This window comes from Microtus oregoni, unplaced genomic scaffold (assembly GCF_018167655.1).
Source record: "Microtus oregoni isolate MIOR12 unplaced genomic scaffold, Mior012 000007F_ref0000211, whole genome shotgun sequence".
Classification (NCBI taxonomy): Eukaryota; Metazoa; Chordata; class Mammalia; order Rodentia; family Cricetidae; genus Microtus; species Microtus oregoni.
The window spans coordinates 58,094,139-58,118,708 of record NW_024543066.1 but is presented as its reverse complement, the minus strand read 5'-3'; the positions used below and the strand labels follow the sequence as shown (position 1 = coordinate 58,118,708).

The 24,570-nt window shown below is 43.1% G+C and overlaps 1 protein-coding gene across 4 annotated transcripts in view; it reads left to right on the top strand.

Annotated features, from left to right (window-relative positions):
• LOC121450501 (histone-lysine N-methyltransferase SETDB1) overlaps positions 1-24,570 on the top strand; it is a 35,651-nt gene that overhangs the window by 5,271 nt on the left and 5,810 nt on the right. For all 4 annotated transcript variants that reach the window (XM_041655447.1, XM_041655449.1, XM_041655448.1 and 1 more), the window contains 11 exons: positions 7,381-7,415; positions 9,322-9,421; positions 10,014-10,139; positions 10,301-10,502; positions 11,462-11,535; positions 14,499-14,689; positions 14,840-14,969; positions 16,274-16,442; positions 16,538-16,696; positions 17,460-18,074; positions 19,122-19,238. In XM_041655447.1, the coding sequence (XP_041511381.1) occupies positions 7,381-7,415; positions 9,322-9,421; positions 10,014-10,139; positions 10,301-10,502; positions 11,462-11,535; positions 14,499-14,689; positions 14,840-14,969; positions 16,274-16,442; positions 16,538-16,696; positions 17,460-18,074; positions 19,122-19,238 (1,918 nt within the window). The remainder of the gene's footprint in view (positions 1-7,380; positions 7,416-9,321; positions 9,422-10,013; positions 10,140-10,300; positions 10,503-11,461; positions 11,536-14,498; positions 14,690-14,839; positions 14,970-16,273; positions 16,443-16,537; positions 16,697-17,459; positions 18,075-19,121; positions 19,239-24,570) is intronic.

Genomic DNA, 24,570 nt, shown 5'->3' with positions numbered 1-24,570 from the left:
AAATATTCCTTTTACTAAGTTTCCATGGTCACCCCTAACAACCACTGATCGTGCCTTCTTTCTACTTTTGTCACTTATAGATAAATATAACTACAATCATGCAATGTGTATACTGTCACTTAATTGGGGGGGGGGGGGGGTACAGGGTTTCTCTGTAGCTTTGGTGCCTGTCCTGGAACTAGCTCTTGTAGACCAGGCTGGCCTCAAACTCACAGATGTTCACCTGCCTCTGCTTCCCGAGTGCTGGGATCAAAGGTATGCGCCACCACCGCCCAGCCTGTCACTTAATTTTTAAAAAATAAGGGTCACTTTATTGTAAAGAACATGCAAATAAAAATCATCCTGCAGCTAGATCAACACAGCCCAGACCAAAAGTCTATATGTGAACTTCTGTACAGTAGAACAGCTAGCCATTCTGAAGCTGTGAAGCTTCATTTTGGATTTTGCACTTTGACTGTCAATGACTTTCTTTTGAGACAGAATATCACTAGTAGCCCTGGCTGGCCTAGAAGTCAGTGTGTAGGCAAGACTGGCCTCAAACTTAGAAATTTGCCTACCTCTTCCTCCTGAGTGCTGGGATTAAAGACATGTGTGCCATACCTGGCTTCAATTACTCTTTTATATACTTAAGACCACACACACTCTCTCACACTCTCAGTTGTACTTTTGTACACTTAAGACCACATACACACACAAAACAAAACCCAAAAATTCTGTGGCAGAGTTCAAAGTAGAAAAAGTTAGCCTTATCCATTTGTGGTCATGCATGCCTTTAATCCCAACACTTTAGAGGCAGGTGGCAGAGGCAGGTGGATCTCTGAGTTCAAGGCAAACCTGGTCTACAAAGTAAGTTCCAGGACAGTCAGAGTTGCGCTGAGAAACCTTGTCTCAAAAAGAAAAGAAAAGGGGCTGGAGAGATGGCTCAGTGGTTAAGAGCACTGGCTGCTCTTCCAGAGGTCCTGAGTTCGATTCCCAGCAACCACATGGTGGCTCACAACCATCTGTAATGAGATCTGGCGCCCTCTTCTGGTGTGCGGGCATACATGGAGGCAGAATGTTGTATACATAATAAATAAATCTTTAAAAAAAAAAAAGAAAGAAAAGGCTAGCCTTATGCCCTTTTCTGTGTCTTTTACCTGCATTCCATTCTTCCTCATCACCCAGTGTTACCCTTTTCTGTTCTTCTTTCTACATGTTAAGTTGTATGTACATTTGTTTACATATACGTGTGTATACATTATAGGCAAAGATCCAAATATGTAAAAGGAATGTTTACCTTTCTGAGATTTAATGGCCTCACTTAATACCCATTTTAAGTCTGTCCATTTTCTTGAAAGTGTTGTGATTTCATTTTTCTTTAGTTGAATAATATTCCATTTACATATATACCAGATTTTCATTATTCATTCGTTGGCTTTTTTTCCTGCTTAGTCAGTGAGTAACTTTATTGTCTTATGAAAAGAAATCTTCATAGATAATTGCTTTAGCTTTCAACAGCCTGTTCCTGAGCTCTTAGGAAACTTGCCCTCTTTTGAGCAACTCAGTCTTTCCTCTGGGCAACAGACATTTTGGGACAGTTTCACCTTTTAACTTCTCTCATGGGCTTCTTCTCATTGGCTGGATTCTCTCGGGTAACAGCATGAGCTTTTTTACAAATCTCCTCCATCATGTCTGGAGTGCAGTGTTCTTTATGAACTGAGAGACCTGTTTCTTGTAAGCATCTTTGTCTTCATTAGGTAATTCCTGTAGTGTGTAATATTCTGACCATGCTGTCTTCTCATGTACTTCTGCATTGACTTGCTTTCGGAATCATACTTAGGAAATTGTTTGGTACAGTGAGGAGAAGACAAGCCTCTATTCACAGCTCCCTTCAGGGACCCAAAAACTTTATTGCCAGTTGTACTTGGGGCAAGACTTGTACCCAGATAACAAGTAAAGGCAACAGGCTTTTCATATTGTATTCATCTCCAGTTGCCTCCACTTGGCCTTCATAGATCTTGTCCATGCCAAACCTATTGAGAAACCTGCATGCCAGCAGCAGGCCAGTGCTGTAGACTGCAGCGTCATCCGTGTGCGTATGCTGTGCATGCGCAATCCCAGTGGGCATGCGTAACCTGACAGATGCATGAACTCTCATCCTATCTATATTCGGGTTGGTGTGTTGTGTTTATTGTCATTTTTGTCTTGGATCACCAATCCCTCCGTTTTCCTGAAAACATTGTGATTTTATGCTTCTTTAGAATTGAATAATATTCCATTTACATATGTGTGCCAGATTTTCATTATTCATTCCATTTTCCCCTCTTTTATTTTTTTCTTTTTTCTTTTTCTTTTCTTTTTTTGGTTTTTCAAGACAGGATTTCCCTGTGTAACAGCCCTGGCTGTCCTGGAACTTGTTTTGTAGACCACGCTGGCCTTGAACTCAACAGAGACCAACCTGTCTCTGCCACCCAAGTGCTGGGTTTACAGGCTTGTACCACCCCCAGACTTTGTGTTTTGTTTTGTTTTTCAGGACAGTGTTTCTCTTTATAACAGTCCTGGCTGTCTTTGAACTCAGTTGGTAGACCAGGCTGGCCTTGAACTCACTGAGATCCTGTTGCCTGTGCACCATAAATGCTGGGATTAAACCACAGCCTGTCCTCACTCTCCCGCTCTTAACTGTTTCCCATACTATCTACAGTCTTTCATCTTCCCAACTTTCTTTCAACTTTCATGTTTTGTTTTGTTTTTTAATTTTTATTTTCTAATCCACTGAGTTTAATTAGAGTTGCTTACACGTGCATGAGTGTGGGGTTCTTTACTGGATCATGGGCAACTTACCAGTGGCTACATACATCCCTGAAGAAGAATTGCTCTCCCTCCCCCAGCAGCATTTAATTGCCAATAGTTCCTCAGGGAGGGGTGGGACCTAGTGCCCCTCCCTCATCCTTGCTGGAATGTTGACTGACTTGATCTTCTGTGCATCATGGGCGGGTGACACCAGAGCTGCTGTGAGTCCTCCCTGTGCCATCCAGAAGACAACTTTTCCCAGCATTCCTCCTTATCCACCCCCTCTTCTGCAAGGTTGTCCTGACTTGTGGGCTTGGGGATGCTTATAGCCGTCCCATTTAGGGTATTCTAATTGCTTTGAACAGTTAGCAGTCTCTGCATCAACTGCTGTAGAGTTGTGCTACATTTGGACTCTTTCTAGTTTGGGATGTCATGAATGATGCTGCTTTGAATGTTTTTGTTTCAGTGTTTTTGTGGGCATTTTAGTAAACGTATGTTTGTCTTATTAGGCAAAATTGCCATAGTTTTTCAGAGCAGTTAGATCAGTTTCCATTCTCACAAATGATGGGAATAGCTCAGTGGTAGAATGCTTGACTGACATACATGACATACACAGTTGAGGTATGAGAATTCCAGGCTCCCTGTATTTACCAGTGTTGTTGCTCACAGGGTTTGCTTTTGTTTTTTGTCTTTCTGGAGACTTCAGGCAGAAGGATTACTGAAATGAGTCTTTCTCTGTCCCATCAGCCACCTCTCAAATAATGACACGAGACTTCTTATTAATTATGGAAACTGCCTTAGCTTAGGCTTGTCTCTAACTCGCTCTTACAACTTAACTCATTTCTGTTCGTTTATACTGCCATGTGACGTTTACCTCTCCTGCATGTCCTGCTTCCTCTGCGTCCAGCTGGCGATTCCCCCTTTCTTCTTCTCAGAGCTCTCTCTATCCTCAAGTCCCACCTATACCTCCTGCCTAGCTATTGGGCATTTAGCTTTTTATTAAACCAATCACAGTAACATACGTTACATAATATAGTCAAATATCTCGCAACAGTTTCAGGATAGCCTTGGTGGCAGAGTGAGGTCATCTCAAAAGCAGAGACGAAAGTTGAAAAGTCTCCTATTACCTAGAATATAGAAATTAATATAACAAGGGAAATAATTTTAGATTTTGGAGGCTGAATATCTCAGCACTTGGCAAGTAGAGATAGGTGAATCTCTTAGTTTAAAGACAGTTTAACTGAAGAGATGGCTCAGCAGTTAAGAGCACTGGCTGCTCTTCCAGAGTTCCTGAGTTCAGTTCCCATCAACCACATGGTGGTGGCTCATAACCATCTAAAAGTTGGATCTGATGCCCTCTTCTGTCATAAAGACATACATACAGATACAGCGCTCATATACATTAAATAAATGAATGAATAAATAAATCTCTAGCTGGGCAGTGGTGGTGCACGCCTTTAATCCCAGCACCTGGGAGGCAGGTGGATATTTCTAAGTCCCAGGCCAACCTCGTTTACAAGAGCAAGTTCCAGGACAGCTAGGACTGTTACACAGAGAAGCCCTGTCTTGAGAGAGAGAAAAATAAAAAAAGACTGCCTAGTCTGCATAGCAAGTTCTAGGCCAGCCAGCACAACAAACTGAGACCCTGTCTCAAAAGTGGAGAAGGGCGAAGGCTTTTAATGGATTCTTTGGAGTTCTTTTTATTTATTTATTTTTTGGTTTTTTGAGACAGGGTTTCTCTGTGTATCTCTGGCTGTCCTGGAACTCACTCTGTAGATCAGGCTGGCCTCAAACTCACAGAGATCCACCTGCCTCTGCCTCCCTGAGTGTTGGAATTAAAGGTGTATGCCACCACAGCCCAGCTTGATGTTGATTTTATTTGTTGTGGGGGTTCCTTGTTTCGAGACAGGGTCTTTTGTAACCCAAGCAGGCCTAGAACTTAATGTGTAGCTAAACATGACTTTAAATTCCTGATCTTTCTGCCTCTCTTTTAAACCTGAGGTTACACATGTATGCCATAGCATCTGGTTTTCCTAGATTTGTAAATGGTAATAAATACATGAGAAGATTTCTCAGCATCACTCATCATGGGTGACATGAAAATCAAAACCACTTTTTAACTGTATTACGTGCCTCTAAAACCAGCACTCAGGAAGCAATGCAATAAAGATTGTAGGGTCAAGGGCAGCTTCCACTTACATACTAAATACCAGGCCAGCCTGGTATTATTTGACTCTCTTGTTAGACTTTCTTTGGATTGCCAGCCCCCAAATAATGACACAGAGACTTACTAATTATGAATAGTTGGTCTTTAGCTTAGGCTTGTTCCTAACTAGCTCTTATAACTTAAATTAACCTGTTTCTATTAATCTGCATTCTGCCACATGACTCTTTACCTCTCCTCCAGGTCTTGGTGGCATTTCCTGTCCACCTAAGTTCTAACCCTGAGTTCCTTTCCCTCCCTGGAAGTCCTGCCTATTCTTTCCTGCCTAGCTATTAGCCATTCAGCTCTTTAGTAAATCAATCATAGTAACACGTCTTCACACAGTATGAACAAATATCCTACAGCAGCCTGGGCTACATGAAGCCTCACTCTAAAAAAAACAAAAAAAAGCAAACAAACATTTATTTTAGCATTATTCATAGTTGCTAAATAGTAGAAGCAGGTGAGTTGAGGAATGGGTAAACTGAATACAAGGTATCTGCTTACAGTGAGGTGCTATTCAGCTATGAAATTGTACCGACATGTTCTATAAGAGAGGGACCTGTGTAGACCACAGATGTTATATGACTCATTTATATGAAATGTCTAAAACAGGCAAATCCATGGAGACAGACTATAGATTTCTGGTTGCCTGGGGCTGGGGAAGTGGAGGAAAGGAATGATGGGTAATGAGCATGAAGTTTCCTTTTGGACTGATGAGAATGTTTTGAAAATAAGTACAGCATGATAGTGTCTCAGTCTAATCAATGGACTAAAATTCACTGAATTACATGCACATGGATTGGACCTTAATTAAGAATTTGGTTTTTTGGCTGGGGTATGGTGGCGCACACCCTTAATTCCTGCACTTGGGAGGCAGAGGCTGGTGGATCTCTGTGAGTTTGAGGACAGCCAGGGCTACACGGACAAAACCTGTCTCAAAAAGAAAAGAAAGAAAAATTCAAATAGATGATGAATACCTTGAGTGTTGTAGACCCCCACCCGTCTCTGTGCTTCATCTAAAGGGAAGCACTGGCAGGAGCTTACTGCTTTTCTCTCTAGACTTTTTTCACTACCCTGTCTCCTACTGGGAATTGAGCCCAGGGACTCATCATCTATATTACCAGAAAATGTGCCCCCACCTGCTGTTTACTTATTTGTTTGGTTGGTTTGGGGGTTTAAAAGTGGGTTTTGCCTTTTAGAGATTTATTTTTATTCTTTTTAACTATGTGTTAAAAAATGTCTGTCTATGTGTATATGAGTATATGAATATGAGTATAACCGGACGCAGCTCAGGAAAGGTCACCGGATCTGAGATGTGGTGATAAGTGGTTGTAACTGCTGATGTGGGTGCTACGGTCCAAACTGGGTCCTCTGAAAGAGAATTGTTCCCTTTAATCACAGAGTCTGCTCTTTAGTCTTAGACTTTTGTTTTTTTGTTTGGTTTGGTTTTTTTATTCATATGTGTTCTTGGTTGGTGTGTAACTCACTGTGTAAACTAGCCTGGCCTAAATACTCCATTATCTTTCTGTCTTACCTCTCTATTTTGAGACAGGGTCTAAATTGCCCAGGCTGGTTTAGTTCTTATCTTGTAGCCACAGCAGACTCTCATGTTCTTGCCTCAGTCTCTCAAGTAGCTGAGTTCATATGTTTTGACACCAGGCACTGCTTTCCTTCAATATCTTCATATATTTATTTATTTAGAACATTTGTTTTCCTTATTGGTGCTGGGGATTGAACCCAGGGCCTTACCCATGTTATGTAAGTACTCTGCCAATGAGCTACTTCCCCACACTTGTTTTGTTTTATTGAAACAGGATCCCTCTGTGTAGCATTGGCTGTCCTTGAACTCCATCTGTAAATCAGCCTGGCCTTGAACTCATAGAGCTTCACCTACCTCTGCTGGGATTAAAGATGTTCTCCACAGCTGGGCAGCGGTGGCACTTGTCTTTAATCCCAGCACTCAGGAGGCAGAGACAGGTGGATTTCTGTGAGTTCAAGGCCAGCCTGGTCTAAACAGCAAGTTCAGGATAGGCTTCAAAACTACAGAGAAACCCTTTCTCAAAAAACTAAAAAAGAAAGAAAAGATGTTCTCCACCACCACTCAGCCATCCCAGACTTTTAAATTGCTTTTATCAATAATGTTTTTCTACTTATGATTTGAGTTCATTCAGTTCTTGCTTCATTGAAAATTCCAGTACTCCCAGGTGGTGGTGGCACACGCCTTTAATCCCAGCACTCAGGAGGCAGAGACAGACAGAGCTCTGTGAATTTGAGGCCAGCCTGGTCTACAGAGTGAGTTCTGGGACAGGCTCCAAAGCTACAGAGAAACTTTGTCTTGAAAAACCAAAAAAAGAAAATTCTGGTACTTATATCTGTATACTCATTAAAGTTCTTTTCTTCCATAGGTGATGCTGGAAGCAGAACTCCAAAAGACCAGAAGGTTAGTTGGGTTGGTTATAGGAAGTTAAGACACATGAAATTGGCCAAGAGGAATGTCTCAGTGGTTTAAGAGAGCATACTGCTCTTGCAGAGGACTTGAGTTCAGTCCCAGCACCATGTTGGTAGGCTTCCAGCTGCCTGTACCTTAACTACAAGGGAGTCAGTGCCCTTTTTTGGTATACAGGCACCTATATACAAGTGGCATTCACTTACAGAGACAAACAGACATAAAACCCAATTAAAGCCAGGCCTAGTAGGACATACTTTTAATCCTAGCACTGGGGTGGCAAGAGGCAGGTGGATCTCTGTTCAAGGCCAACTTGGTCTACATAGTGAATTCCAGGCTGTGTAGAAATACCCTGTCTCAAAAAACAAAATAGTAATAACTAAAAACAGTAAAGTTTTCTGAGTATAGTAGCCCATACACCTTTAATCTCCGCTCTGTGACGGCAGAGGCAGGCGGAGAGGTGGATCTCAATGGATTTGAGGCCAGCCTGATCTACATAAAGAATTCCAGGCTTGTTAGAGTTATAAAAGTGAGCCTCTGTCTCAAAAACTTTACTAGTAGTAGTAATAATAATAGCAATAACAATAATAAACCATAACTCTGTTTAAGAACACTCACTGCACCGGACAGTGGTGACGCACACCTTTAATCCCAACACTAGGGAGGCAGAGGTAGCTGGATCTCTGTGAGCTCAAGGCCAACCTGGTCTACAGAGTGGGTTCTAGGACAGCCAGTTCTACATGGAGAGACCCTGTCTCAACCAAAAATAACAACAAACAAACAAAAACCACTCACTGCTCTTGCAAAGGACCTAGGTTCACTATTCATCACTCCCATAATCCCGTTTTTTTTTTTGTTTTTTGTTTTTCTGGAACTAGCTCTTGTAGAGCAGGCTGGCCGCAAACTCACAAAAATCCACCTGCCTCTGCCTCCTGAGTGTTGGGATTAAAGGTGTGCACCACCACCACCCAGCTCCCATGATGTCTTATATGACTATCCATCACTCCAGTTCCAGGGGATCTAATGTCCTGACTTCAGCAAGCACATATGTAGTACACATAAATAAATCTAAAACAAGTTTTTAAAAATTATCTTAAAAAATTCATAGTTACTTGTTTAAAAGAATATATATGAACTCATAGGCTGTAAATGTTGGTCATCTGGTACAGTGCTTGCCCTAGCATGCAGGAAGCCTTGGTTCAGTTCCAGTACTACACCATCAGATTTGTGGTACCTGCCTATAATCCCAGCACTTGGGAGATGGAGGCAGGAAGACCAGAAGTTCAAGGTCATCCTCAGCTACCTAGTAAATTCTTGGCAGGCCTAGAATATAGTTGACCCTTTCTTTTTTGTTTGTTTTTTGTTGTTGTTTTGTTTTTTTGACACAGGGTTTCTCAGTGTAGCCCTGGCTGTCCTGAAACTCAATCTATAGATCAGGCTGGACTTAGACTCAGAAATGCCTGCTTCTGCCTTCCTAGTGCTGGCGTTAAAGGTGTGCGCCATTACCACCTGGCTCAGGTGACCCTATTTAAAAAAAAAAAATAGAAGTAGCTTTTGAAACTAGGAATAATTTTGGCCTGTGCATATAGTTCGTTTAGTTTCAATGTATCTATGATGTAGTAAGCCCCATGTGGATATTGCAAGAATGCAGAAAAATTGAGAAGTTGCCTCTCCCTGCACCTCCAAATATAATTGAATCTGTTTTGATTGTTGAAGACAAGTCTTCATAGTCAGTATTCTTTTTCCTGTTTTATTTTATTTTATTTATTTGCAGCACTAGGTATGTGAAGCAGGGGTCCCTGGACATGTTAAGCAAGTTCTGTCTCACTAAGTCCCTGGCTTTCTCATTGTGTCTTAACTCCTGATAACTGCATCCCTGAACCCTTCTGTTTTCCTACAGCTCCGTGAAGCTATGGCTGCCTTAAGAAAATCAGCTCAGGATGTCCAAAAGTTCATGGATGCTGTCAACAAGAAAAGCATTTCCCAGGATCTGCACAAAGGTTGGTGTTGAGGAGTAGCTACAGAGATGAGAGGTGTCCACAGTCGGCCTGAGCTTGTTTGATGTGGTGGCTCAGGCTGGTAACTGTTGTTACTATTGCTGTTAGTAAGGACGTGCTGGTAGGGTGTGCCGAAGGATACCTTTAGGTGTGAACGTGGGGATGTTCTGTATTCAGCGTTCTGTTTCTCCTGTTATTAGCATAAACAGTTGAGTTTGTCTTGTGTTGCTGCCTTTGTCCAAGGGTTCAGCAAAAGTATCTTGTGGTCGCAGGATACCTCAGTTTCCTTTATTTCCTATGCTACGATCTTTGTGATGGTGTCTTCTGTATCCTAGGCTAGACTTGAGCTTCATATTTTGCTGAGGATGACCTTAAACTTCTGATTCTCCTACCTTCCCTACCTGAATACTTGGGTTTTAGGCATGAAATACTATGTTGGGTATATGTCATAGTTAGATTGAAATTCAGGGCTTTGTGCATGCTAGGTAAGCACTCCACCAGCTGAGCTGCACCCCATCCTACTGTACTGCCCTCTTGACCTTTCCTTTCTCTAACCTATGACGTCACTCTTTATAACAACTCTGTGTGTCCGTAGGAACCTTGGGTCAGATGTCTGGAGAACTGAGCAAAGATGGGGACCTGATAGTCAACATGAGAATTCTGGGCAAGAAGAGGACCAAGACGTGGCACAAAGGCACCCTTATTGCCATCCAGACTGTTGGTATGTTCAAGCCAGAGGACGGACTAAGGAAAGTCTCCTGTGGGTCTCCATTGCTGATCCTTTCCCCAAAGCCTTTTCTTTCATCTCCTACATTGCACCCAGGTCTTAGAGTTGTGTTGTTGTCGTTTGTTTTGTTTTAATTCTGTTTGTCTTATACCCAGGGCTAGGAAAGAAATACAAAGTGAAGTTTGACAACAAAGGGAAGAGTCTGCTGTCCGGCAACCATATTGCCTACGATTACCACCCTCCTGCCGACAAGCTGTTCGTGGGCAGTCGAGTGGTGGCCAAATACAAAGACGGAAATCAGGTCTGGCTTTATGCTGGTATTGTAGCTGAGACCCCCAACGTCAAGAACAAGCTCAGGTACCTGGGTGGGTTTGTAGATTGTAGGGGAGCTGGGAGCACAGCACCCCACTATTCATAACCATGGGCAAGATTTCCCTGCCAGCTTTTGTGTTCTCATCCTTTGTAATCAGAAACTCTTCCTCTCTTCCCATGTCATATATTTTCTTTTTTTCATTTTTCTTTTTGTTTTTGTTGTGGCTGTTGTTTCTTGTTTTTGTTTTTGAGTCAGGTTTTCTCTGTAGATTTGGAGCCTGTCCTGGAATTAGTCCTTGTAGACTGGCTGGCCTTGAATTTACAGACATCACCTGCCTCTGCCCCCCAAATTCTGGGATTAAAGGCGTGTGCTACCACCCCCCGGCTTGCTGTCTCTCTCTCTCTTTCTTTCTTTCTTTCTTTTCTTTTTTTTTTTTTTTTTTTGGTTTTTCAAGACAGGGTTTCTCTGTGGTTTTGGAGCCTGTCCTGGAACTAGCTCTGTAGACCAGGCTGGCCTCAAACTCACAGAGATCCTCCTGCCTCTGCCTCCCAAGTGCTGGGATTAAAGGCGTGCGCCACCACCGCCTGGCTCTTTCTTTCTTTTTTTAAAGACATCTCTGTGCATAGCTCAGACTGCCATCACACTTCTTATATATCCTAGATTGTTCTCAAATTCACAAGCTTCCTGCTACTGTCTCTTGAGTGCTGGGATTGGAAAAAATGTATCATGCAATCCTGGCTGACCTGTAATTCTCTATTCAGACAAAGTGTCCTGGAATTTAGAAGGATCCTCTTTCCTCTACCTCCTGAGTGCTGAGATTAAATGTATGCCACCATGCCCAGAAGAAAGAAATATTTCAGAAAAGGGAGAGGTGGTTGATATAAGGGAAAATCTACGGGTAGAAATAAAAACAGACTGGAAGGTTTGTGATTCAGAGAATAGATAGTAATATAAAATATTCTATAACCCCCACATCTTTTTGTCGTTTCCATTTCCCCTGCAGATTTCTGATTTTCTTTGATGATGGTTATGCCTCCTATGTCACTCAGTCAGAACTGTATCCCATTTGTCGACCACGTAAGTGTTCCTGTACTCTTCCTCAACTCTGATTTTCTCTTCTACTTTGTCTTTCTTAAAATGGTCACCTGAAAAGTCTGAATTTTGTTTTGGTGTTGCAGTTTGTTTGCAGATACAACATTGTTGGTTAACTTATAGATAGCCCGTTATAGCCAGAGTGGGCACTAGAAGGTTCTGGCTTCCATTAGCATCTGACAGATGTGCTTTGATTTCATTTCTAAGGTGTTAGGTTAAAGAAGGCTGCTGTCGTGTTTCATATTTCTGTTAGTGTTGTCTACACGGTGTTTCATGTTACAGCTGTGTGCACACATGCACATGTGCGCAGGCCAGAGGGCAAATTTGGGTGTTGCTCCTAAGGTGCTGTTTCCTTCTTTGGTTGTCTTGTTAATGTCTTATTTTATTTGTATGAATGTTTTGCTTGCATATATTTGACTACGTGCATTTGAATCCTCTGGGACTGGAGTTAAAACTGGTTCTAAGCTGTCAGAGGAGTGCTAGGAATTGGATTGTCACTGGCATTTCAAGTGCACACGCCCGTGGCATGTTTTTTATGTATATCCTAGGGGTTAAACTCAGATCTTCATGGTTGTGAATTGGGCACATTACCCACTGTGCTATCTCCCCAGCCATATATATATATATATTTTTTTTTTTTTTTTTTTTTTTTTTTTTTGGTTTTTCGAGACAGGGTTTCTCTGTAGCTTTTGTGCCTGTCCCGGAACTAGCTCTTGTAGACCAGGCTGGCCTCGAACTCACAGAGATTCACCTGCCTCTGCCTCCCAAGTGCTGGGATTAAAGGCATGCGCCACTACCGCCCGGCCTTTATAATTTTTTATTTTGCTTATTTTTTGAGGCAGGGTTTCTCTGTGTAGTCCTGACTGTCCTAGAACTGTCTATCATAGACCAGGTAGCCCTGAACGTACAGCAATCCACTTGCCTCTCCCTTCCACACTTTACTTATTTTTAATCTCTCTGTGCAGTGCCTGTGCACTCATCCATTGAGGCCAGGTGTGAGGACGTCTGATGTCTTCTGTTACTCACTCCCTTATTGTCTTGAAATACAATCTCGCACTGAAACAAACCATTTTGGCTAGGCTGGCTGGCCAGAGAGTTCCCAGGATATACCTGTACCTACTCCCTAATGCTGGAGTTCCAGGCCACCATGTCTTTTTCACATAGGTGTTAAGGTGAAGAATACATTTCTGATAATCATTGTTAGCATGGAAATAAGCATATTCCAGAGTCTTTTGTTTTTGAGTTTTAAACTTTATGTTTGCATGTTCACATGTGTTTGGGCATGTCTGTAGGCCAAAGTTGACGTTGGATGCCTTCCACGGTTGCTGTCTACTTTGCTTATTATCTATTGAGGCATGGTTATTGGCTAAACTTGCCAATTCCAGCTAGCAGGTTGCTTTGAGGATATCCTATTTCTGCCCAAATGTTAGGATTATAGGCAGTCACCACACCAGCTCAGCTTTTACATGGATTCTGTAAATCTGAACTCTGATCATCGTATGCTCTACCTGCCGAGCTCTGTCTCCTGGAGTCCAACTGCCTTTGAAATCCCTGTATAGCCAAGGCTTTTCTCGAACTTCTAATCCTACTGCCTCCATCTCCCACATGCTGGGATTATAGGTTCATGCCACCATTTATGGCTATATTTTGTGTTTGTATTTGTGTGTGTGTGTATTTGTGCACATGTGTGTGCACGCACACATGCCAGAAGTTCATGTTGGGTTTCTTATTACATTGTTTTCCACCTTACGTTTTGAGACAGGATGTCCCACTGAACTCGTGACCAGTTGGCTAGGTTAACCTGGCTAGCTGGCTGGCTGGCTTGTGGGTAGGTAGGCCATCATATTCTTTGACTCTTCCCCCAGCAGTACTAGGGTTGCAGGTGTGTGCTATGGTACCTAGTCTGTTGATGGAGGTTTCTGATCCCGCCTGGTCCCGCAGCTGTTCAGTTCCAAAGAAACACACAGAGGTCCACATTAATTTTAAACTGGTTGGCCTATTAGCTCAGACTTCTTATAACTCTTATAACTTACATTAGCCCATAATTCTTGTCTGGTTAGCCACGTGGCTTGGTACCTTTTATCAGCGAGGCAGTCTAATCTTGCTTCCTCTGTGTCTGGATGACAACTGCAGACTGACTCTTTCCTCTTCCCTGAATTCTCCTGTTCCGTTGCCCTGCCTCTACTTCCTGCCTGGCTACTGGCCAATCATCATTTTATTAATACAATATAAGTGACAGGGTACAAGACCATTGTCCCACAGCACTAGTCTATGTAGGTGCTGGGTGTCTGAGTCAGGCTGGAGGATGGCTCAGTTAAGAATATACTTGATGCTCTAGCACAACTGTCTAATTCCAGTTCCAGGAGACCCAATGCCCTCCTCTGACCTTTTTGGGAACTGCACATATGTGATGCAGAGAAATGCATGCAGGCAAAGCACTCATACCTAAAGTAAAAAGAGCGAATCTTTAAAAGAAGTAAGATTTTAGGAGAATAGAACAGAGCTGGTAGGATGTGCTGTAGCTTAGTGGTGGAAAGCTCCTCCTTTGCATCTGGAAGGCTGTAGGTTTGATCACCAACACTGATTAGAAAAAACAAAGATAGTGATGTGTTGAGACCCTGCCTCAGAAAAGAGGGAAGGACTGATGGTTTATTTCATAGTAGTTTACATCAGCCAGCCAGTGGGGAGCTCCAGAAAGTGCAACGTTTATTTGTTTTATGCAAATCGCTTAGGCAGTGTATGACTTACTTAGTATTTACTTAATTTGTATATACATTTGCACTTTGGGTTCCATATTTAAGATGGCCTTGGTTTTGTTTCCCTTGAGGTTATGATTTCATTTTTTTTTCTCTCTCAAAACTTTAAATGTGTCTAATAGTTCCTTGCCAACTGTCCTTCCCTTCCAAGACATGTTTCTGCCCTCAACTCTGCTTTTTTCCTTTGGATAGTGAAAAAAACATGGGAGGACATAGAAGACAGCTCCTGCCGAGACTTCATAGAGGAATATATCACTGCCTATCCAAATCGCCCCATGGTACTTCTCAAAAGTGGCCAGCTCATCAAGACGGAGTGGGAAGGCACATGGTGGAAGTCTCGAGTTGAAGAGGTGGATGGCAGCCTAGTCAGGATCCTCTTTCTGGTAATGTTCTTTCAAAGAAGGGTTCATTGGGTAAAGCCACTTACTGCCAAATCCAGGAATCAGAAGTGACTCGTGGCATATATTCACAAGAGAGAGGATTGATTCTACCCTGAACCTGTTTCTTTGCCTTCCTTTCATCCTGCCTCCCAGGATGACAAAAGATGTGAGTGGATCTATCGAGGCTCTACACGCCTGGAACCCATGTTCAGTATGAAGACATCATCAGCCTCTGCACTGGAGAAGAAGCAAGGGGGACAATTCAGAACCCGTCCTAATATGGGTATGTCCTAAAAGTACCTAGGGAACAGACAAGGCAGACAGGCCAATAGATGTAACGAGTCTTTTCTGTCCTGCCAGCCAGCTCCCAAATAACAACACAGAGACGACTTATTAATTATGAAAACTTGGCCTTTAGTGTAAGCTTGTCTCAACTAGCTCTTACAACTTAAATTAACCTATATTATTAAATCTATATTCTTGCCATTTGGCATTACCTCTCTTTCATCTCGTATCTCCCATTTCCTGTGTGTCTGGCTTGTGGCTCCCTTTCTTCTTCCCAGAGTCCTTTCCAGAAGTCCCACCTAACCTCTTCTTCCTGCCTAGCTATTGGCCATTCAGCTCTTTATTAAACCAGTCAGAAGTCACCTTGGCAAAGATAGATCTTTACAATGTAAACAAATATTCTGCAACAAAGATTACATATGGCAGCTGTCCTCTTATTTACCAGAACAATACTTGTAACTCATTGGCTAGAGATAAGTGTCCAGGATGTTTCATTAGTGATGGTGGATTTGTGGAGAGGCCTCCACATTGCTATGGCTCTGATTCTTTCTGAATACCCACATAAGGTCAGGTGGTTGGCGCACACCTGTAAGCAGTTCCAAGTAGTTGGGAGAGAAAGGAGGTAGATTCAGAATTCAAGATCATCTTTGACTACATAGTTTGAGGCCGGCCGTGTTTACATGTGACCATGCCTCAAAACAATTTTTTCCCAAAACCAGCATATACTAGTATACTTTCTTATGGTGTAAATAATGAAACAGACAATCTTAACACTTGGAAAATTGCCAGTGCCACTTTTGTATGTGAATACAGGTGTGCACATGCATGTTACAGTGCATGTGGTTAGAGGACATCTCAGGTTTAGACTCAGCTTCCTGCTGGGCATTTAATCTCTGCGCCGAAGGCAGGTGGGGTCTGTGAGTTTGAAGCCAGCCTGGTCTACAGGGCAAGTTCCAGGACAGTCAGGACTACACAAAGAAACCGTAAGGCCTCATCTTCCTTTGTTTGAGGCAAGTTCTGTTTATTTGGGGCATCTGCAAGGATGTCTGCCCTGTAGGCTTCTGGGGCAATTCCATATTCTCTACCTCCCATTTCCCTGCAGGAGCACTGGGATTATAGACACATGCTACTATGCCTAGCTTTACATAGGTCTGAAGATTTGAATACAGCCTCGTGTTTGTACCCCTGAGCCACCTCTGCATTTCTTTGCTGCATTTTTATATTGCGTTAGTTGATAGAGTGTGATAAGGATGTCTGACACAGCTGTTATCCTCCTAATTGTAATTTTTGTTTTTCCTGTAGGTGCTGTGAGGAGCAAAGGTCCTGTTGTTCAGTATACACAAGACCTAACTGGCACTGGAACCCAGTTCAAGCCCCTGGAGCCCCCACAGCCCATAGCTCTACCTGCCCCACCTGCCCCACCTGCCCCACCCCTTGCCCCTCCTCTATCCCCACAAGCAGGTGACACTGAGTGAGTGCTCATCCTCCTTTTTACTTTGAATATTTTTCCCTCCCATACATAACTTCTGAATCCTTAACTGTGTGTTCTCTTTTCAACCTCCCTAGAAGCTTAGAAAGCCAACTTGCTCAGTCACGGAAGCAAGTGGCCAAAAAGAGCACGTCATTTCGGCCAGGATCTGTGGGCTCTGGCCATTCCTCCCCTACTTCACCCACACTCAGTGAAAATGTGCCTGCTGGGAAACTTGGGATTAACCAGACATACAGGTAAGGAAACCTCAGACACTGTAGGCAGCTTGACAACGTGGGCTACTATACAGGGTCCTGAAGGGAGAAACTTGGACTTGAAAAGAATAGTTAAATTAAGCCAGCTGGTGGCAGCACATGCCTTTAATCCCAACATCTGGGAAGCAGAGGCAGGTGGATCTCTGTGAGTTCAAGGCCAACCTGGTCTACAAAGCTACAACCAGGACTGCCAGAGCTGTTACACAGAGAAGCCCGTCTTGAAAAAAAAAAAAGAATAGTTAAATTAGAAACCCCATGCCTGAGAAACACACTGTCACCAAAACTTGTTGAGTGTGTTACCATCATCTTTCCTTGACTCCTAGGAATAGCAAGAATGTTTAGGATACAAAACACAGATGTTTTGGTAAAGGACTAGACTCTGCTCTGTAACAGATTTGTTAGGGAAAGTCCTGTTGAACTAGAGACGTGATCTGTCCATGAAGAATAGGCAGGGGGGTTCGCTGTCTAGGTTTGTTTGCCAAGAGAAAGGATCTGACATTAATCTTTAGCATCCAGAGCACAGCTGCCTGTGTGCATTGGCACACACCTGTAATCCCAGCTCTTAGAAGGGTAGAGCAGAAGATTGGGAGCTGCAGGATACCCTGTCTCAAAAAAAAAAAAACAGCACTCTGAAAGATGAGAGAGGTGGCTTAGCCAGCTGGAGGAGGGATGATTATACAGCAGAGAGTCCTGTTATCTTCTGGCCTGTTATCTTATGATCTGATATTTCGCATTTAATTTGCAGATCACCTTTGGCCTCAGTAACATCTGCCCCAGCACCTGCAGCTCCTCCAGCCTTCCATGGGATGTTAGAGCGGGCACCGGCTGAGCCTTCCTACCGAGCCCCCATGGAGAAGCTTTTCTACTTACCTCATGTCTGCAGTCACACTTGTCTGTCCCGGATCAGACCCATGAGGAATGAACAGTTCCGGGGCAAGAACCCCCTGTTAGTACCGCTGCTGTATGACTTTCGGAGGATGACAGCCCGGCGAAGAGTTAACCGCAAGATGGGCTTTCATGTTATCTATAAGACACCCTGTGGTCTCTGCCTTCGGACAATGCAGGAGATAGAACGCTACCTTTTTGAAACTGACTGTGACTTCCTGTTCCTGGAGATGTTCTGTTTGGATCCATATGTTCTTGTTGACAGAAAGTTTCAGCCCTTTAAGCCTTTTTACTATATTTTGGACATCACCTACGGCAAGGAAGATGTTCCCCTGTCCTGTGTTAATGAGATTGACACCACTCCCCCACCCCAGGTGGCCTACAGCAAGGAGCGCATCCCTGGCAAGGGTGTTTTCATTAACACGGGCCCTGAATTCCTGGTCGGCTGTGACTGCAAGGATGGGTGTCGGGATAAGTGAGTTGGGGTATAGGGTTTGCTCTTTCTGCCTCCAGCTTTATTACACTTGCCTTCCTTTTTCTTTTCTTTTTTTCTTTATATTGCTTTCCTATCTTCCTTTCCTTCCTGTTTCAGCTACAGTTCTGCTAAGGCCACCAGGAAAGTTATGATATAGAGACTGAGTGTGGTGGCACATACCTGTAATTTTAGTATTTGAGAAGCATCTTGAATTGTGGGCCAGCCTGGGCTTTATAATAACTCTGAAGGTTGGGCTACATAGTGAGGTCTTTTTATAAATAACAGAGAAGAAAGTATTGAGGTAAGGAGGCCGAAGTCTGATGCGGCCTCCTGTAACCCTGGGAATGTTTGTTTCTTTCTCTGTTCCTGTCCCTACTTGCTCTGCTTTTGTCTCTCCTTTTCTTAAACTTTGGTCCCTTTGTTCAATCCTTTGATCCTCTGTATCTACTCTACACTTTTTGTATCTTCCTCTTTTTTCTAAACAAAAACTGAAATTGCAATACCTTTTACCTTATCCCCATCCTTGGTTGTTGTTTGGTGTTTACTCAGAGCATGAAGGACTTCTGGGAGTCCCTAGTGACTGAGGGTGAGACCTCGAATGTCCCTGGTCAGAGGGTTTCCATAACCAAGGTCTGCTTAAAAGTGGCTTTTAGCTTCTCCTGGCTTCTTCATGCTTAGCGTGACCTGTGGACGTTAGAGCCTTTCTTCGTGTCTCACATTTCAGGCAATCCTTGCCAGCAAGGTCACTCACTCAGCAAGTACACCTCCTTGTCACACATGGGCACCTTGGGCATAGCAGAGCCTGGCGTGAGACAAGTGGCTGCTTCTAGGAGATTTTAAGTAATGGACTCTGGACTCAGTTTTGCTTTAAGACAGTCTCATGTAGCTCAGGCTGGCCCAGAACTCATGTAGCTGAGGATAATTATCTCCTGACCCTCCTACCCCATGTCTCAAATGGTGGATTACAGATGTGCATCGCCGTGTCCAGCTGCCGTCCTTCATGTATCTCATAGTCACGGCTCTGTTGACAGGCTTTTCTCTTTACAGATCCAAATGTGCCTGCCATCAGCTAACTATCCAAGCCACAGCGTGCACCCCAGGGGGTCAGATCAACCCTAATTCTGGCTACCAATACAAAAGATTAGAAGAATGTCTGCCCACAGGGTAAGTGGTTGGATTGGTGATAGATTGCCTCAGATAGAGGAGTACGTTCTGGTTTTTCTATTTGTAAGAACCATTGGAAACCTGAGGATTATTCTGAGGGTGGTAATACATGCTAGGACTCCAAAATAATGCGAACCATTGCCTTTGGGAGGCTGAAACAGGAAGATAGTTTCAGACCCATCAGTCCAAAATCCTGTCTCAAAAAAAAAACAGAATTAGATAGTTTCTAATAATTTTCTTTTTTTTAAATATTTATTTATTATGTATACAATATTCTGTCTGTGTCTATGCCTGCAGGCCAGAAGAGGGCACCAGACCCCATTGGTGGTTGTGAGCCACCATGTGGTTGCTGGGAATTGAACTCAGGACCTTTGGTAGAGCAGGCGAAGCTCTTAACCTCTGAGCCATCTCTCCAGCCCTCTAATAATTTTCTTATATAGAAAACTTAGAAGGATGTGATAGGATTGCTTGATTTCTAGGCTGGGTTGGACTATGCCCCAAGACCTTGTATGGAAAAAAAAAAAAAGAACTAGCACTAGCAAGATGTTCAACATTAAGAACACTTGTTCTTGTAAATACTTGGATTTGACTCCCAGTACCTACATGGTCACTTCAGTTCCAGGGGATCTGATACCCTTTTCTAATCTCCAAGGACATCACGCACACACGTGATATGCAGACATGCATGCAAGCAAAACATACATATAAGATTAACTTTTTTTTTAAATATTTATTTATTATGTATACAATATTCTTTCTACGTGTATGCCTGCAGGCCAGAAGAGGGCACCAGATCTCATTACAGGTTGTGAGCCACCATGTGGTTGCTAGGAATTGAACTCAGGACCTTTGGAAGAGCAGGCAATGCTCTTAACCGCTGAGCCATCTCTCCAGCCCCCTAAGATTAACTTTTTAAAAGAACCATTAATTTCATAGCTGTGTAAATGTTCTGCTTATGACTTACTCTAACAAGTGAAATGTATTCAAAGAGAGTAGAAAAACAAATTATAGGTCTTTGTTAACTTAAAATGAAAAGTTACACCAGGCATTGGTTGTGCACACCTTTAATCCCAGCACTTGGAAGGCAGAGGCAGGCAGATCTCTGGGTTCGAGGCCAGCCTGGTCTATATAGCGAGTTCCTGGGCAGGCTCCAAAGCTGTCCAGGCTCCAAAATCCTGTTTGGGGGAGGAGGCAAGGTTATCCTTAGCTACATGATGAGTTTAAAGCTAGCCAGCCTGCTCTACATAAGACCTTATCACAAAAAATGTAGAAATTTTAAAATATCAAAATACATTTTGGAAATGTTTAGTTTGTCACTGCAGTGGGTTAAATGAGAATGGTTCCCACAGATTCTTAAGTTTGAATGCTTGGTTGAACTATTTGGTAAGGATTAAGAGGTGTGGCCTTCTTAGAAGTGGTGTGTCACTAGAGGTGAGCGTTGAGGTTTTAGAAACTCACACCATTCCAGTTAGAGCTCTGTCTGCCTCATACTTGTGGGTCAGATTTATGCTCTCAACTACTACTCCAGTGCCGTGTCCCACGATGAGGGTCATGGACTCACCATATAAATCACAAGTCCCCAACTAAATGCTTTCTTTTTTTGTTTTTTGAGATATGGTTTCTCTGTGTAGCTTTGGAAGCTATCCTAGGACTCCCTCTGTAGACCAGGCTAGCCTCAAACGCACAGAAATCTGTCTATCTCTGCCTACTGAGTCCTGGGATCAAAGGTATGGGCCACCACCACCCAGCAGATGCTTTCTTTTATACGTTGAGTTGGTCTTGGTGTCTCTTCACAATAGTAGAACAATAACTAAGACAACCACTTAAATACATACCCAATCCTATAAGAAACAGACTCTTTGATTCTTTTTTGAGGCAGGTCTCTCTCTGTAGCCCAGGCTGCCATTGCAACTTGCCATCTACCTGGCTTGGCCTACCAAGTGCTAGGATTATGAGCCTGCATCACCATACCTGGTAAAAATATTTCTGAATAAGCACGAATATATGTCACTCAGCTACTTAAAACTATCAATTGCCCACTGCACACATGGATTTCATTCTGTTCTTTACTCTAACCCCCTTTTTGTTTCTTTCCCTATAAAGTTATGTGAAGGGTGTTTATATCCGTTACTTCCCAGAGCCATTTCTCTGTATTGCGGCCTACCTCTGAGGCTGTGGTGCAGGAGATGTGCTCTTGGCACCTTGCGCTGCTTTTGTTTGGCTGCCTGTCTTCAGCCTGTCCCTGGACACTTGGAAAGTAGGCCTTTTCCCCCTGGGGGTTTGATTGGTTTGTTTTGTTTGTTGGACGTGGCCTCACAGTCCAGGCCGGCTTCCAACTGATTATATAGCCAAGGATGACCCTGAACTCCTGGGCCTCCTGCCTCCACTTTAAGTGTTGGAATTACAGGCCTTTGCCACACAGCTGGCACATAGGACGTTTTCATTCCCTTGCATTTGCAGCACCACATTTATGCTTTCTATAAGTATTTCTAACAACTTTGTAGACTCAGTTTTGGGTTTTTTTTTTTTCCTCCCTGGGTACTAGAGCCCTGTTGGTCTTCCACACACATTGTATCACCAGACACTGCGTAGCACAGTGCTACAGAGTAGCCACTGAAAGACATTTGAAGAATGAGTAGCTGATGATACTTAGTGTAGTTACTCTGAAGTTTCCTGTGCTGGTAACAAAGACACTTTTTCATTTTCTTCTTTTTTTTTCTTTTTTTTTTTTTTTGTGAGAGCTTTATTTCATTTTACAGATTACAGTCCATCATGAAAGGAAGTCAGTACAGGAACTCGAGGCAGGAATTTGGAGCAGGAACTTAAGGAGAGACCACGGAGGAACATTGCCGGCTGGCTTGTTCTCTGTGGTTCTCCCTGCTTGCTTTCTTACATAGTGGAAGAACCCCTGCCCAGTGTGCTGAACCCTCGCGTATTTACCATTGATCAGGAACATGTTCTATAGATCTAACTGCGGGCCAGGAACAAAGATACTTACACAAATAGCTCCCTAATTCCCAATAGACTCTTAGGCATGGCTGGAGCGCTCTGTGTAGACAAGGGCAGCCCCAGATACACATTCCTACTTCACTTCAGGAGTGCTGGAATGCTCCACTACGACCAGCAGGCTTTTAAGGACACATAGGGTAAAACTTTGTTCCTGGGAAGGTGCTGATCTATGATATTCAGTTTCTGGAAATTGCTTGGACTATAGGTCTGTGTGTTCATTTTCCTCTCTGTGTATTAACAGTAACCCCACTCATGTTTTAAAAACATAAAATTTTAACTTTTATTTTTGTGATACTGGGAGTCAAGCCCAGATCTTTTAATATTAGGCAAGAGCACTTCCACTGAGCTACATCCACAGTCTCAACAGTCCTTTGTAAAGTTGGGGGAAAAAATACGCCTTTATTTTTTATTGTTAATTGTTTTAGATTTACATTTGCTCTGTGTATGTGTGTGTGTGTGTGTGTGTGTTTACATACATTCAGGCATGTGCTCTCTGTGTGTGCCTGTTGGGTCCCCTAGAACTGGGCTTACAGATGGTTGTAAGCCACCATGTGGGTGCTGGAAACTGAATGCAGGTCTCCTGCAAGAGCAGCAAGTGCTCTTAACTGCTGACCAGTCTCTCTAGCCCCTTGTTTTGATATTTTGAGACAGGGTCTCAGGTAGCCCAAGCTGACTTTGAACTCTGTATTACCAGGGATGACCTTAAATTTCTGAAACTCCTGCATCCACCTTTCAAGTGCTAGTATTGCAAAGCTCGGTTATATAGGGATAGTCTGAGCTATATTGTCTATTGGGTTTCTAGGATTTATCGTATGGGCCCACCATATGTTTACAGTAGGACTAGACGTGGACACACGAGCTTACTTTACATCAGCCACAATAATTATTGCTATTAGCTATACCACCACCACTGGTTTATGCAGTGAGTCATGGGAGTGCTACATGTTCGTGGAGGCCAGAGTTCATCTTGTGTCTTCACTCTCTATGCCCTTTCCCCAGACAGGGTTTCACTATGTGGCCCTGGCTGTCCTAGAACTTTCTGTAAACTGGCTTCAAACTCATAGAGATAGAGTTCTGGGATTAGAGGTGTGCACCACCATTGCCCAGCTTTTTTTTTCTTCTCCTCTTCTTCCTCCTTTCCCCCCACTGACCCTGAAGCTCACCAGTTTGTCTAGGCCCCAGGAGTCCTCCTGTCTCTGCCATCACTGGGATTACAGGCCTACATCACCACACCCAGCTTTTATAGCATTGCTGATTCTGAACTCAGATTCTCATGCTTGCATTTACAGTAAGCACCATATACGAGCTGAGCCATCTCCCCAGCCTTACTAGTTATACTTTTTGTTTTTGTTTTGATTTAGATTTTTGAGACCAGATCTCTTGTCCTCGACCTCAATGTGTAGACCAGGCTGGCATTGAACTCAGAGAGATCTACCTACCTGTGCCTCCCGTGATACTCTTTTCTTCAGTTGTTGAACTGGAAATGTGAGGTCAGAATTGCTATGACCTTTCTTATTGTTGTACTCAAAGTGTTTGACACATCTCTGGTTTAATATGTTGTTTACTGACAGCTTGGCATGGTAGTGCATGGGTTTGAGGCCAGCCTGGTCTACATAGTGAGTTCTAGGACAGCCTTAAAAAAGCATTGTACAGGGCTGGAGAGATGGCTCAGAGGTTAAGAGCATTGCCTGCTCTTCCAAAGGTCCTGAGTTCAATTCCCAGCAACCACATGGTGGCTCACAACCATCTATAATGAGATCTGGTGCCCTCTTCTGGCCTGCAGGCAGGCATGGAAGGAATGTTGTATACATAATAAATAAATAAATATTTTAAAAAACTGAACGAAGAAAAAGCATTGTACAGAAATTACAGTTTTTCTATTTTAGTATATGTGATGTTGGCTTCTGCTTATCTTCTGTACCTATTTCTAGATGTCAGTTTTTTGTTACATTTATGGGGTGGGAAGAGGTATGTAGAGATCAGAGGACAACTTACAGGAGTGTGTGTCTCTCTCTCTCTCTCTCTCTATCTCTGTGTGTGTGTGTGTGTGTGTGTGTGTGTGTACCATGTAGGATCCAGGTATTGAATTCAGGCAATGGGTGCTTCTACCCACTGAGCAAGCTCACCAGCTCCTCTACTTCTATTAGTTGAAATAATCTATAAATTTATAGCTGCAGTCTGATTCACCTCATTGTTTGCTTATCTTTTCTCCAAGGAGTGGAGATAGTCACATTGTGCACTATACTATGGGCATTCTGACGGTCACATTGTGCACTATACTATGGGCATTCTGACGATTCTGACGGTCACATTGTGCACTATA